General features: G+C 40.3%; 1 protein-coding gene across 1 annotated transcript in view; it reads left to right on the forward strand.

Annotated features, from left to right (window-relative positions):
* RGMB (repulsive guidance molecule BMP co-receptor b) overlaps positions 1-12263 on the forward strand; it is a 46966-nt gene extending 34703 nt beyond the window's left edge. The window contains exon 5 of the mRNA XM_075271939.1: positions 10813-12263. Coding sequence (XP_075128040.1) covers positions 10813-11478 — 666 coding nt within the window. The 3' untranslated portion in view covers positions 11479-12263. The remainder of the gene's footprint in view (positions 1-10812) is intronic.
* The last annotated feature ends 938 nt before the right edge of the window (positions 12264-13201 follow it).

A 13201-nucleotide genomic window follows, 5' to 3' on the forward strand; every position in this document is an offset into this window, starting at 1 on the left:
TGAAGTGCTGTGACGTCTATAAAGTATAAGACGTATTCCGTGCCCTACCGGCCCTTGCGTTTACAGGAGTCAGTGTTATGCTTCCCAGCAACTCGTCTTTCGTTCTATACTGAATGGTGGTTGTCAGGTTGTACGTGGCAGAGCTAAAAAGTCACTTGGCCTTAACAGGTGAGCGCTCTGGACTGCACAACCTCCTCTGTGTCTGGCACAAGAAGGAGATTTCATGTAATGTAATTATAATGTTCAACAACGCAGAGCATGCAGGATGCCAGGAGAGCTTTGTTATTCCTAGGGCCAGCCTGGTGCTGATGTCTCGTCTTCCCTGGTGTCTACCTGACTCAGAATTTGATGTAATGGATTATAAGAAATACATAGTATTTTGTGGCTATATTTGTTATGCACTGTTAAATCCTTTTTTTCGCTCCTCTTTTGTAACTGGCGGTTTATGGGCACAGTGCATGAAATTGTGGAATTTGCTTCGTCCTCATAATAAAAGTAACTGTTATATAGGACTAGTTAGATCAATGGAGAAAAGTCACTGCCAGAGAACAAGTAGCCATAGGGCCTCCTAGCAAGAATTGTACTTGGACCTTATCCAGCAAGTTCAGAACTTGTAAAATGTGATTACAGTGATGTCACAGTACAAGGATAATGTACACAGTGATATCACTGTACAGGGAATGTACACAGTGATGTCACAGTACAGGGATAATGTACACAGTGATGTCACAGTACCGGGATAATGCACACAGTGATGTCACAGTACAAGGATAATGCACACAGTGATGTCACAGCACAATGATAATGTACACAGTGATGTCATAGTACAAGCATAATGTACACAGTGATATCACAGTACAGGGATAATGTACACAGTGATGTCACAGTACCGGGATAGTGCACACAGTGATGTCACAGTTACAGGGATAATGTACACAGTGATGTCACAGTACAGGGATAATGTACACAGTGATGTCACAGTACAGGGATAATGTACAAAGTGATGTCACAGTACCGGGATAGTGCACACAGTAATGTCACAGTTACAGGGATAATGTACACAGTGATGTCACAGTACAGGGATAATGTAACCAGTGATGTCACAGTATAGGCATAATATAAACAGTGTACAGGAATAATGCTCACAGTGATTTTACAGTATAGGGATAACGCACTGTGATGTTTCCATACAGAGATAATGCACACAGTGATCTTACAGTATACGGACAATGCACAATATGACATTGAATAATAAAAAGCACAAAAAGATAATCAACATCACAGTATATGAATAAAGTAATTATAATGATATCACTTACAGTCATTATGATGTCCTAGTAATGGAGGTACATTCAGTTTTCGACATACCTTTCCATCATCTATAGTTATAGCAGCTGCTATATTGGTCTCTCTGGTAGTTATACACATGCATAAGAGCTTACAATCTATATGAAATAGAGCAAGTAACACAGTAGGGTATGCAGTAGAGATGAGCGAGTAGTACTCGATCGAGTAGGTATTCGATCGAATACTATGGAATTTGAAATACTCTTACTCGATCGAGTACCACTCGCTGTTCGATTGTAAAAGTTCCATGCAGAACCAGCAATGATTGGCTGAATGCTATACAGTCGGCCAATCAACGCTGGTTCTTCTCCTACCTTTAGAAGTCTTCTCCGTGCAGCGTCCCCACGGCGTCTTCTGGCTCTTTATTCACTCTGCCAGGCATCAGGCCTGGGCAGAGCCGACTGCGCATGTCCGCTCGTAGTGCGGGCATGCGCAGTCTGCTCTGCCCAGGCCCAATGCCTGGCAGAGTGAATAAAGAGCCAGAAGACGCCGTGGGGACGCTGCACGGAGAAGACTTCTCAGAGGATCCAGCCGGACCCTCACTCGTGGACTTGGTAAGTATAATTTGATCAAACGTTGCCTACCCCTGAAACGAGCATTTTCCCCCCATAGACTATAATAGGGTTCGATATTCGAGTAGTTGAATATTGAGGGGCTACTCGAAACGAATATCGAACCTCAAACATTTTACTGTTCGCTCATCTCTAGTATGCAGTGCTAATAAACTCTATTGTGTTGGTAAATTTACAGAGCTATTCTCCTGTCTACACACTGCCACTCTCATACTGGAGACATAGGGCCCCTGTTTTCTTGGACCTCCCCATTGTCCCCAGTGGATAGCATATGATTTATTACTGTAAACCTGTATCAACCAGTTACTTAGCCAGTATCTTAGCCAACATGGATATAAAGTGAAATGTTATTTAGAAAAGATAGGGTGTTGAGAGTGAAGTGCATCCATTTTAGGTCATGGTTTATGATTGTACGGTTCCTTGAACATATACCATGCATACTTAATCTGGAAATGATGGGAACACTTCTGTATGGATGGTAGTGTCTTATGAACTCATCGGCAGTGAATTCAACATAATGGGTGCAGCACGGGAGAAGTTCTGCAGGTGGGAGTGAGAAAATGTAACACAGCAGGGTGGGTGAGGGGTTGGTCATTGGAAAAGCAAGTGAGCCATGTAGGTTAGTAGAGGTAGGGGTTTTTTTATTTATTTTTTTAGGTCCGTAAAGTGTGTTTTTTTTTTCCCTTCATTGTATATTGTGTACACTTTTGTAATGGATTGTAATAATTAAAGGCGCCAAGGATTTACTGGCATACATCACACCCACGCAGTTATGTTACCAGATGCGCTTTCTCTCTCTGTAAATAACATAATGCTGTTTACCAACCCAGAGGACCCCATACAAATCATTTAATGGTAACCAAGTTTTAATGGCAATTAAAGTCTCATCAAACCAAATGGCTTATATAAACCACATGACACAGTTTGAAGCTCATTTGCAAATTATATTGGCTCTAAATGGCGAGTCGTATTCCGTTCCCAGGTTCCCGACACATGTACACTGTTAAGAATTTATAGCTCATACACAGAAGTTTTAATTGAGCACCCTAAAGATTTCATTTACCAGATGGACGCGAGATACTGGCTGCGCCTGACAGCGGCTCTGCCGTGCAAGACAAGCCATTTGCCGATTTCTGTTTGGAAACACACGATGCACATATATATTTCTGGAAGGAGTGATTGCATTACATGGCATGCTAATGGTAACATATGAACAGATGTCTTGCTTTAATGATTCTAATTGAAGAAAATGAGCTTTTCTAATCATCCTGGGATACAGCAGTTCTTTTACTTTACAGCTGGCTTCCTAACCCCGTTGTGATGTGTAAGTAATTACAGAAAAAAGACATTCATTGGAACTTGTTGATCACTTATCCAGTATGGTAATTATGGCCAGATGGAGAAGACATTTCCTGATATTTAATGACTGGGCCAGCATGTCTACACTTTGTTAGAGACTCTGCGTACACCGTATTTCACGGAAGGATGAGACTTGTGATGTTCCAAACCTTATGCTTGTCTGTCACCTTAAAGGGGATTTGCACCCAAAGTAAAATTGGCTTTATGTTAATGAATCAGGTGCTAAGAAGCAGCCAATGTTTGGTAATTAGCTTTCATTTTTTTGTTATGGCGGACATTTTTCCGCCACGGAAATGTGACGCCATATTGGCTGTTGCAAGTTTAACGTCTCAAAAACAGGATAATTCAGGAGTATGTGAGGACACATGCACAAAACAAAGAATTAAATCTGACTTACTGATAAAATATATACAGTGAAAAACAACCTCTTTGAAATGTCCACCTCTTACCCAGACCAGATTTTGAGTTTCATCTTACACGTTCATTGAACCACATCCTAGAAGATCACTTTAAGGGTAAGTTCAAACGGAGTTTTTTGGTCCGGAACCAGAGGCGGCCTCCGCCTCCACACCAAAGTACGGGTAGCCGCAACTGAAAGCCGGTGCATCCAGCCGCGCACTCCGCTCCGGATTGGGCCCAATGAATGGGCCTAGTCTGGAAGAGGGTGTGTCTTCAGGCCGAATCGCGAGTCGAAACGGCCTGAAGAATGAGCATCTCATTTCTTTTTCCGGGGGCCGGAACAAACTGGCTCCCAGAAAAAAGACCTGAGCGGCTCCCATTGATTTCAATGGAAGCCGTATTTTTGGTCAGGATTTTGAGGCAGATACGGCCTCAAGATCCTGACCAAAATACTCTGTGTGAACTTACCCTTAGGCTAAGGCCCCACGGGAGGTTTCCTCAGCTGACTTTCTGTTACAATTATACCTAGGGGGAAACCACCAGCTTTTCCATAGGTATAATTGACATGCTGTAATTTCCAAAACCGCGCTGTTTTTGGAAATCGCAGACTGTCCGCACCGCAGTTTTAACCGCAAAGTGGGCATGGGATTCACTAGAATTCCATCCACTTTGCCCTTACTGTAAAACGCCACGATTTACGACGCGGGCAAATCGTGGCATTTCTGTCCCGTGGGGCCCCGGCCTTAAGTGCAATTTTGGGTGGTTGTCTCCAAGAGTTTGCACTATAAAAAAAAAAAATTAAATATATAATTTAATAATTTAAAAAAAAAAAAATCATTCATTTACTCTGGTAAGGTCAAGGTAGGCATTTTTGGTCTCTTGATCTTCAGATCATTTGATTGTAGTGAAGGCATCAAAGGGGCGCTGCTAAATTCTGGGGTGTACAGAGTTTAATCTAGGTTGGACTCTGGGTTGGGAGCTTATTTCTTGCACCTCAACTCGGACTGGAGTGCCAAAATTCTCTACGCATTTGAAATTGGAGACATAGAGGTATAGTCAGGCCTCTTAGAAGCCTATAGTAATGCAGCCATACGAGTGAGGTTTTAATGTTTTAGATGAAAAAAAAAAATCCTTTTTTCTAGACCTATTTATCTGCAGATCATGGGGGTGCCAGGATTGGGCCCTGCCAACATGTCGTCAATGTCCTCTCATAAGGATAGGTCAACAGTATTAAAGTCTTGGAAACTCCCTTTAGGCTGAGGTCACATGTTGCAGAAAAGCTGCTTTTTTTGTTTCAGAGTTTGCTGCCGCATTTTGAGCCAGAGCCAGGAGTGGATTTAGCAGAAGGCAGAAAAACTAAAAGTTTTCCGCAACATTTGGCCTCATCCTTAAAAACATTATAGTAGTAAAATATATTCCGTGCATGTTCCAGCTGACCATTTGTAGGTATCAGAGAACATAATAGTCTGTAGAGTACACATAGACGGTAAGACCTACTGGGTAGTGTGAACAGTTGTCTACTTGTGAAGTTCATTCATTTGCACTATGGCCGCACACGCTGGATCTACCCTTATTTTTCACTTCTCACTTGAGTTCTCTTGCACCGCAGCCTGTTTTCATCAGGGCTCGAGAACTTTATGTAAACTTTTCCATCATGTTTTGTGCCAAGTTTAAAATGAAACGTCCCCCCCCCCCTCTGCCCCCCACAACCCCGGCATTTTATGTGCATTTATTTGGTTTCACAACCATGTGTAATACATGAGTCTCTTAGCCGTACGCAGATAACAATAACAATTGTGTGAAACTGACAAGTCGCAGAGATTAACAAAATGTTTTCTTATTGTGTCCTGGTAATGTGCGCGCTTACACAAACACTGCTCTCCCAATGGAGACTTTCTGGATTCATTGGCTCTTTGAGAAAATAACTGATTTCATTCTCTTTGGGCTAAGTATAGTTCTTTTATTTTTTTTTACATTTTCTAAATTTTCCGTAAAATATGTTGTTTCTAATAATGGCAAAACTGAATCTGGTGGTGTGAGCGGGCGAGGCTGAAAAACTTCAGATTTGTAAAGATTATTAATGGAATTGTAAGAATTTACAGCTCATTTGCTCCTTGTGATTTAGTTGCTATATTAGGGCATTTGCCATAGAGGTTGACATTGAGTTCTGGGGCCTGGAGCATTACTGTGTTTTGTACCTTGATGTTACTGTTTTCACAGCTGGTGAGAAGCCAAGGAGCAAATTGTTTAAAAATGGATGAGTGCAGCAGCTCGTCCGGGAAAGAAACTTAACATAAGCATCGATGTTTTAAATACACAGCAATTCTGTTTATCAATAATAAATGACCCGGGGAGGGCGCAAACGTGCCAAATACCTGAACATTTGTCTAATGAACAAGGACACCATAGGGGTCATATATGAGACCGTTAGTCTAAACAGGAGAGAGACAACTTTGAGACAATTTTTTTGGAAATCAGCTAAGTGCATGTTACAGGGTAATTAGGTTTCAATTTTGGAAACAATGATAGATAGATAGATAGATAGATAGATAGATAGATAGATAGATAGATAGTATGTTATAATATTTAAACTATTTCTCCAATTATTTATAATAAAAAATCTTTGTGTATTCCGCTCCTATGTAGTCTTTTTTTTTTGTCTCCATGGTTACAGACTACAACGGCCCCTCAGTAGCCTGACCCTGTAGTCAGACTACTGAGGGGCCTTCGAAAACCTGCCAGGGGGACCACAACTCTCAGGTTGGGATTATGCCTTCATTCAACATTATCTACATCCATAGGACAGTTTTTTGTCCTTTATTTGGTATTGATGCCCCAAGAAATTTTTTTCTTCTAGGGTTGCCTCATCTGAAAAGGTTATGTAACACTGCTCTCCGTCCTTGACCCTCCCCTCTAAGGATGGGTATATGTACTAAATGAAGGAGAGGCCAAACCTGTTGTTTTTTCCCCCGGGATTGGTCCACTATGTAATGTGTATGGATGGTAGTGCCCCGGGAAAAAGAAAAGAAAGATCAGACATGTCTGGAACGAGAGGGATCGAAAAGGGGCTTATTCCTATCTCCCTTTTGTTATCATATATATTTGTCAAAGCCAAGAATGCACAGATATGGGTAAAAGAAGGCAAGGTGAGTCCGGAGAGATAGCTGAGTGTTTGGCTGACCGCTATCTTTGGTGTATAACCACCTTTACGCACCTACGGATAGTAGAATAGGGGTCATAGGTAAGATAATTCATTACCGTGAAATAAGACTACACCAGATTTTCTTGTAATTTGTAACTTAAAGAAATCTAAGTCTGCTTGGAAAGGCAGAAATACACTTAAAGGGATACTGTGATAAAATAGGTTGCCTATTACAATTATTCACTATGGTATTTGTCAGACCCTTTATTAACAGTACTAACATACACAGTGGGCCAAATTTGTGAAGAATGACTTCAAGAAAATGTCTTTGCTGCCCATAGCAACCAAAACATTGTCTAGAATATATATATATATATATATATATATATATATATATATATATATATATATGGTTTCATAAATGTCCCCCAAGGTTTGCACCTACAAAATGTTTGAGCTGTTGCCTAGTAACAAGCAGGCCCGGCATTGAGATCCGGTTAGTCGTCTTCTATATTACGTAGGAGAAGTTCGGCCTCGGGCCCCAGTAGAGTTACTGACATATTTAGTATTATCGATGGGCAGAAGGAGAGACCATCATCCCCCTCTAGTTTTTATGGTGCTTGAGGTTTTTCCATGAATATGTTTATTATTATTTTAACGAATAAAACCTCAGAATAGTCCCGATTGGGATGATTTGGCCTAAAGAAGACTTTTAGTGTAATCCTGCCCCAGGCATTTGTGTCTGCAGACAGGTTAAATGCTGTGCCCTAGTAATACGACTGTAAGGTTATTGAATATGGTTTGCAGCGCTCATATCTGTATCTGCTTGCCGTAGTGTAACAGGAAACTGGCAGATAGCTTCCATCAGGCAGCTCCCTAAGGAAATGGCGGGATATGTTCATCCATTAACCTAAATAGAAAGGACTTAAAAATGGAAGGTGCTAGTGGTTATTATTTTAGGCACATTGGCTTCCTGGCTTCTCAGATTATCAGAGAATCACAGAGGGTACTAAAGATGGCGGCGGTATCTATCGCCTTCGTAAGATATTTATCAACAGCGAGGAATATGATACAAATATACAATAAAAACAATTATTCTCCTATGACTTTGTTAGTGTGACCTTGCATTACCTTTGTAGCTATTGTAAATTTTCATCAGGCAAATCTTCCGAGTACTAAAAGTGTGTGTGTGTGTGTATGTACCATATATGTATAGGTATATGTATATATATATATAAATGAATGGTGTGCTACATGCCTTATGGAATGAACCCGTCATTCCAGGTCTTTTTTAGCATGATATGCCGTTAAATTCTGCAGAATATATGTTGTTGTTAAGCCAAGCATAAAGTCACATTCTGTCTTTCTGCGGAGTCTCCAGCCAGCTGGATGTGCGTTCAGGCAACCTGATTGTTCCCCATTTGGTAATTTGGTTACTTATAAGAACTAATTTTATCTGATTTATTTCCAAGTATAAAACCCTGTGTCCATGTTAGAATGTGTGTCCTGCTGCTCTCGACTAACCTCTATTTCAGCAATAGGAATACTCTTGAGAGACTTTTATGAGTCACGGCTGTCAAACAGACAAATTGCTCAGCTTTGTAAGAAGAGTTGATTCTCTAATTTAGAGCGCTAATGTTATGATTGTGGCTTGCCTAAGGTACCTATTAAATGGAGAGACCTGTCATTTGCCTCTCATTATGACGGCTCCTGTTAGATCACTTCACTCTCCCAGGTGTTGAGTAAACCTGAGCAGAATGTTGCAGGTCTTGTATCTTTGATGCGTGCAAAGACATTACTGTAGGCTTCTGTCTACTGAAAAAATACAAAGTGTGCACTTCTCTGTACACCTGTTTAGGTCGTGCTTACTATGGGCCTCTAACTATAGGCCAGAATGTAATGTTCTTCTATGGAAAAATGTCTGCCTCAATGATATTGTATTATGTCGTCTGTATCTCTGGTCCCTTCTAGCCTTCACATGTACAATGTTATTTACATCCTTATATGTCATAATGGCAGCAACAACCATTTTACGATACCTTATTAGTAGTATTAGAACATTATGGCACCTCCATAAGTTAGGCAGAGAGCTGCGACACAGAGCTTTCATCTGTCTGTAGGACCCAATATATTTGTACAAGACAACTAGTGATGGTCATCATGTAATACATAACTTCCCCTGTGGTGGCGCTGTAGGGGAATTAAAATATTACTGCCATGTTCCCCTTCTGTATAGCTGAAAACTTTTTTTTAACTAGAAGGAGTTTTTCTAGAATTTTTTTCTCTAGCCCCCACCATCAGCGATCATTGCAGTCAGTTTTGGTGACTAATATGCTAATTAAAGAGGCTCTATCACTAGATTTTTGTGTGTTTAGCTAAAGATATGCCTGAATACCTTAAAAGGCTATTAAGGTGCTTCTAATCGTTAGTAGAAAGACTTCCCCCTTCCCCCCGTTTTTGTGAATTACCATCGATATGCAAATCAGCTCCAGGGTGCACAGTGAGCGTTCCATGCACCCCCTTGTGTCATAACTTCTGGATGCCCACCGCTGCCTCCAAGCCCTCCTCCTCCTGCTTATTCACTGCCTCCGGTGTTGGCAGTTTCTATTTAAGTCACGTGTGTGCACAGTAGTGCTCCCTCCGGCGTACTACTGCACATGCTCCAGCGTCAGCTCGCAATGTTATCTACGGAAAAATGCATATGATTTGCATATCGATTTCCACGGTAATTAACAAAAACAGGGGGGTCTTTCTACATACGATTAGCAGCACCTGAATAGCCTTTTTAAAGGTATTGAGGCATATATTTAGCTAAAACGCAAAAATCTAGTGATAGAGCCCCTTTAAGCGCTCTACTGTCGAATGGGTAGTCTTGGATCAGAGAAAACAAGGGGGTAAGATTCTGAACTCTGATACTGCCTGCCTTTGATTGGATAGTGTCAGAAAATCCAAAATTTTACCTACCTTCCCCCAAAGACCTCACACAATAGAAATATCATCGACATTCCAGGCATCGAAAGATCCTCTTTAAACATGTTATTTAAGCCTCATGTCCTGGATTATGTGGATATATTTTTGGAGAGCACATTTTCCATATATGTATGAAACAAGACAACTGGTGGTGATGGGCACTAAGTGAATGGAAAACATAGAAAAACTTGAATAGTAATAGGAAAACCAATGCATATGGACATTTGTAACTGGGTTACAATCTTTAGTGGGGCCACCAGTAAGTGACACTGACAACTAACATGCTGATAGAGTTTATAGGCCCTTAGAGTTAAATGGGTTGTCTGATAGTTTGGAAAAAAAGTAGATACCAATATTATGAAACTAAATTTAAGAAAATTAGAATTGATACAACTGGTAATGATACAAAAACACAAAGCAGTTTATTGGCTAAAGTGGTCTTGTGCCGGCTGGTAAGGCTGGTGCATCTGTGTTGGATTCTACACCCGATATACTCCTCTTGTCCACACACAGACTGCATGTTCTGTAGTCTCCTGATCTTCCATGAGACTCCATTTTCTTTCAGCTTTCACACTGTGCAGCTTCATCCTATATAGCTCCACCCACAAAATATTGTGTAGCTCCACCCACTGCCTAGCATGATCCTATCCTAGAATGGCTCAAGGACCTGTGATGATCACAGGTCCTTTAGTGTTGTGTGAACATACATTCCTTCACTGCGATCGTGTAGTGATGTCATTTACCGGGATAAAAAGTAACCTATGTTTTAATCGGGGTTCCTATCTCTGTATGTGGCAAATTTCATGCAAATCTGTTCAGCCGTTTTTGCGTGATTGAGGAACAAACATCCAAACCCACAAACTTTTTATAATATTAGTAGGATTAGTAAATATTAGTAGGATTTTGGGTCCTTTTTTTTTTTGTTAACCTGTTAAACAACCCATTTTAATGTTTTTTTGCTTTATCTCTATTTCATGCCATTTTAGTGTTACTAATGTTTTATGTGTGTCTGCTCTGTTCTAGATAACCATAATCTTCAAGTCTTACCAAGATTGTACGGATCAGAAGGTATACCAAGCGGTGACGGACGATCTCCCTGCAGCATTTGTGGATGGCACAACCAGTGGTGGGGATGGTGACTCGAAAACCTTGCGGATTATAGAGAAAGTCAGTGGAAAGCATGTTGAAATGCATGCCAGATACATAGGGACAACCGTCATTGTGCGGCAGCTTGGAAACTACCTAACTCTAGCAATTCGAATGCCGCAGGAATTGGCTATGGCTTATGAGGAAAGCCAAGATTTACAACTGTGTATGAATGGCTGCCCATCCAGTGAACGCATTGATGAGGGTGGACATCTGCCCCTCCCGGTGACAAGTAACAATTCACCCAGCGCATCAACCGGACAGTCACGTCCAGCATACACACTGGAAAGTGCCATTGCCAAATGTCTTGAAAAATTCCAAGTCAGGCACATCTATTTCCATTCTTGTGTTTTTGACTTGCTTACAACCAGTGACGCTAACTTTACAGCGGCCGCTCAGAGTGCTTGGGAGGATGTGAAGGCCTTGCACCCCAGAAAGGAGCTTTGGATAATCTTTCCAACGAATGGAAACCTGGGCAGAACCCCTGCTTTGCCTGCTATCATTCTTGGGCTTTTGTGCTTGGTCTTTGTCGCTCTTTTGTAGAAGTTTTCTTGTGTATAAAAAAAAAAAAAATGTAAAATATATATTGTTATAATATATTGAGCAAGGATTACAGCATATATGTATATACCGTGTATATGAAGGGATGTTTGTCTCGGGATGCCCATGAGATTGTATATATTGTGTTATTGTTTATACTTAAGCTGGATGTAGTATTACTTGTTTTATTTTGTCTTGTTTTTTTTTTTTTAGTTTTTGTTGTTTGTTTTTTTTCAGTTGTACAATGTTTTATATGTTCCTTTGCTGGAACCTTTTAGAAAGCACTTTATTTTTTATAAAATATTTATGTGTCTATACAAGTGAGATATGCTATGTGTGAATACACACATTCTAAGCTCTGTTTATGTATTGTGTTTATACCTAAGAAAGTTTTGTATTGTGTGACTTGGCAGGTTAGACGTAGTTTCCATGTAATGGCAGTAGGGTTGCCATGGTTTGTCATGGAATTTTTTTTAGTAGCTCGTTGAAAAGAAACCATATGAACAGCTCTCTTCTGTTCTAATGGACCACATGAAAGGTTAGTAGTGATGATTAAACTGTATGACGCTGTTCACACAGGTTTATTAGATGCTTTCTAGAAACGAAAAATAAATCTAGAGAAATTTGGTGTCCTGGTTGACACCTTCTTTCTGTGCCCAGTTCCCCGTGTGAACAGCCATATAGGCCATATTCTCAAAATTGGTATAACACAAAAAAAATTTAATTTATTTTGTAGCAGTTTATGCAAATTTTTTTTTTTGTTTCTAGATAAATCCTTTTTTTTTTTTTTTTAAGAGCCCCTGGTTTTATCGTAAAACGTAATCTCCTACAACCCCTTTATACAGGAATTTATCTCCACCTTTTGCATGAGTCCTGTCAGGTATTACAACATAGCCCCACATTCAAGGGAAAGGGACCAACCTGCAATACCACATTTAGCCTACAAACAAGAGTGGCGCTGTTGCCTGTTGGAAAAACCACGTTAGGGCCTGTTCCCACGGAGTAACGCCGCGCTCATTCTGACACGTAAACACATGTCAGAGTGAGCGCTTCAAAACAGAATCCCATTGACGTCAATGGGTTCTGTTTAACGTGTGTAATACATTGAAATCAATGGGTTATGGGTTAAAAAGCCTCCCATTGATTTCAAAGTGTAGCGCGTGTAAGACAGAACCCATTGAAGTCAATGGGATTCTGTTTTTAAACGCTCACTCTGACAATGAACGCAGCGTTACTCCATGGGAACAGGCCCTTAAGGTCCCATGTTGAGGAATCGCAGCATTTTTGGCTGCTGCAGAAATGCAGAGGAAAAAAGTTATATATTTACAGTACCAGCAAAGTGAATGAGATTTTGGTTAATCTCATCTATACATTGCGGGAATGAAATTAGCAAAATAGCAGCATTTTCCCAAAAAAGTGTGCGTATTTGAAAAACTCAGATTTAAAATGTGAAAAATAGAAGAAAAAAATTCTACAAAAAATGCTGCAGATAAAAAAAACACATTTTCACTGTGATTTTTTTTTTTCTGCAGCGATTTTTAGCTGTGTTTCGCAATGTGGGACCTTAGCCTAAATGTTATTTGGTTCGATCCCCATCAACCCTTAGTATGTCACACTTGAAAACCAGTGCACCATCTGAATTGTCTGTGCCACATTATAATATTTAAGTGACTTTCTTCCTATTTATTGCCCTTTTACCATAAATAGTGGTCGAACTAATAATACT

The sequence above is a fragment of the Leptodactylus fuscus genome, chromosome 1, assembly GCF_031893055.1.
Source record: "Leptodactylus fuscus isolate aLepFus1 chromosome 1, aLepFus1.hap2, whole genome shotgun sequence".
NCBI lineage: Eukaryota > Metazoa > Chordata > Amphibia > Anura > Leptodactylidae > Leptodactylus > Leptodactylus fuscus.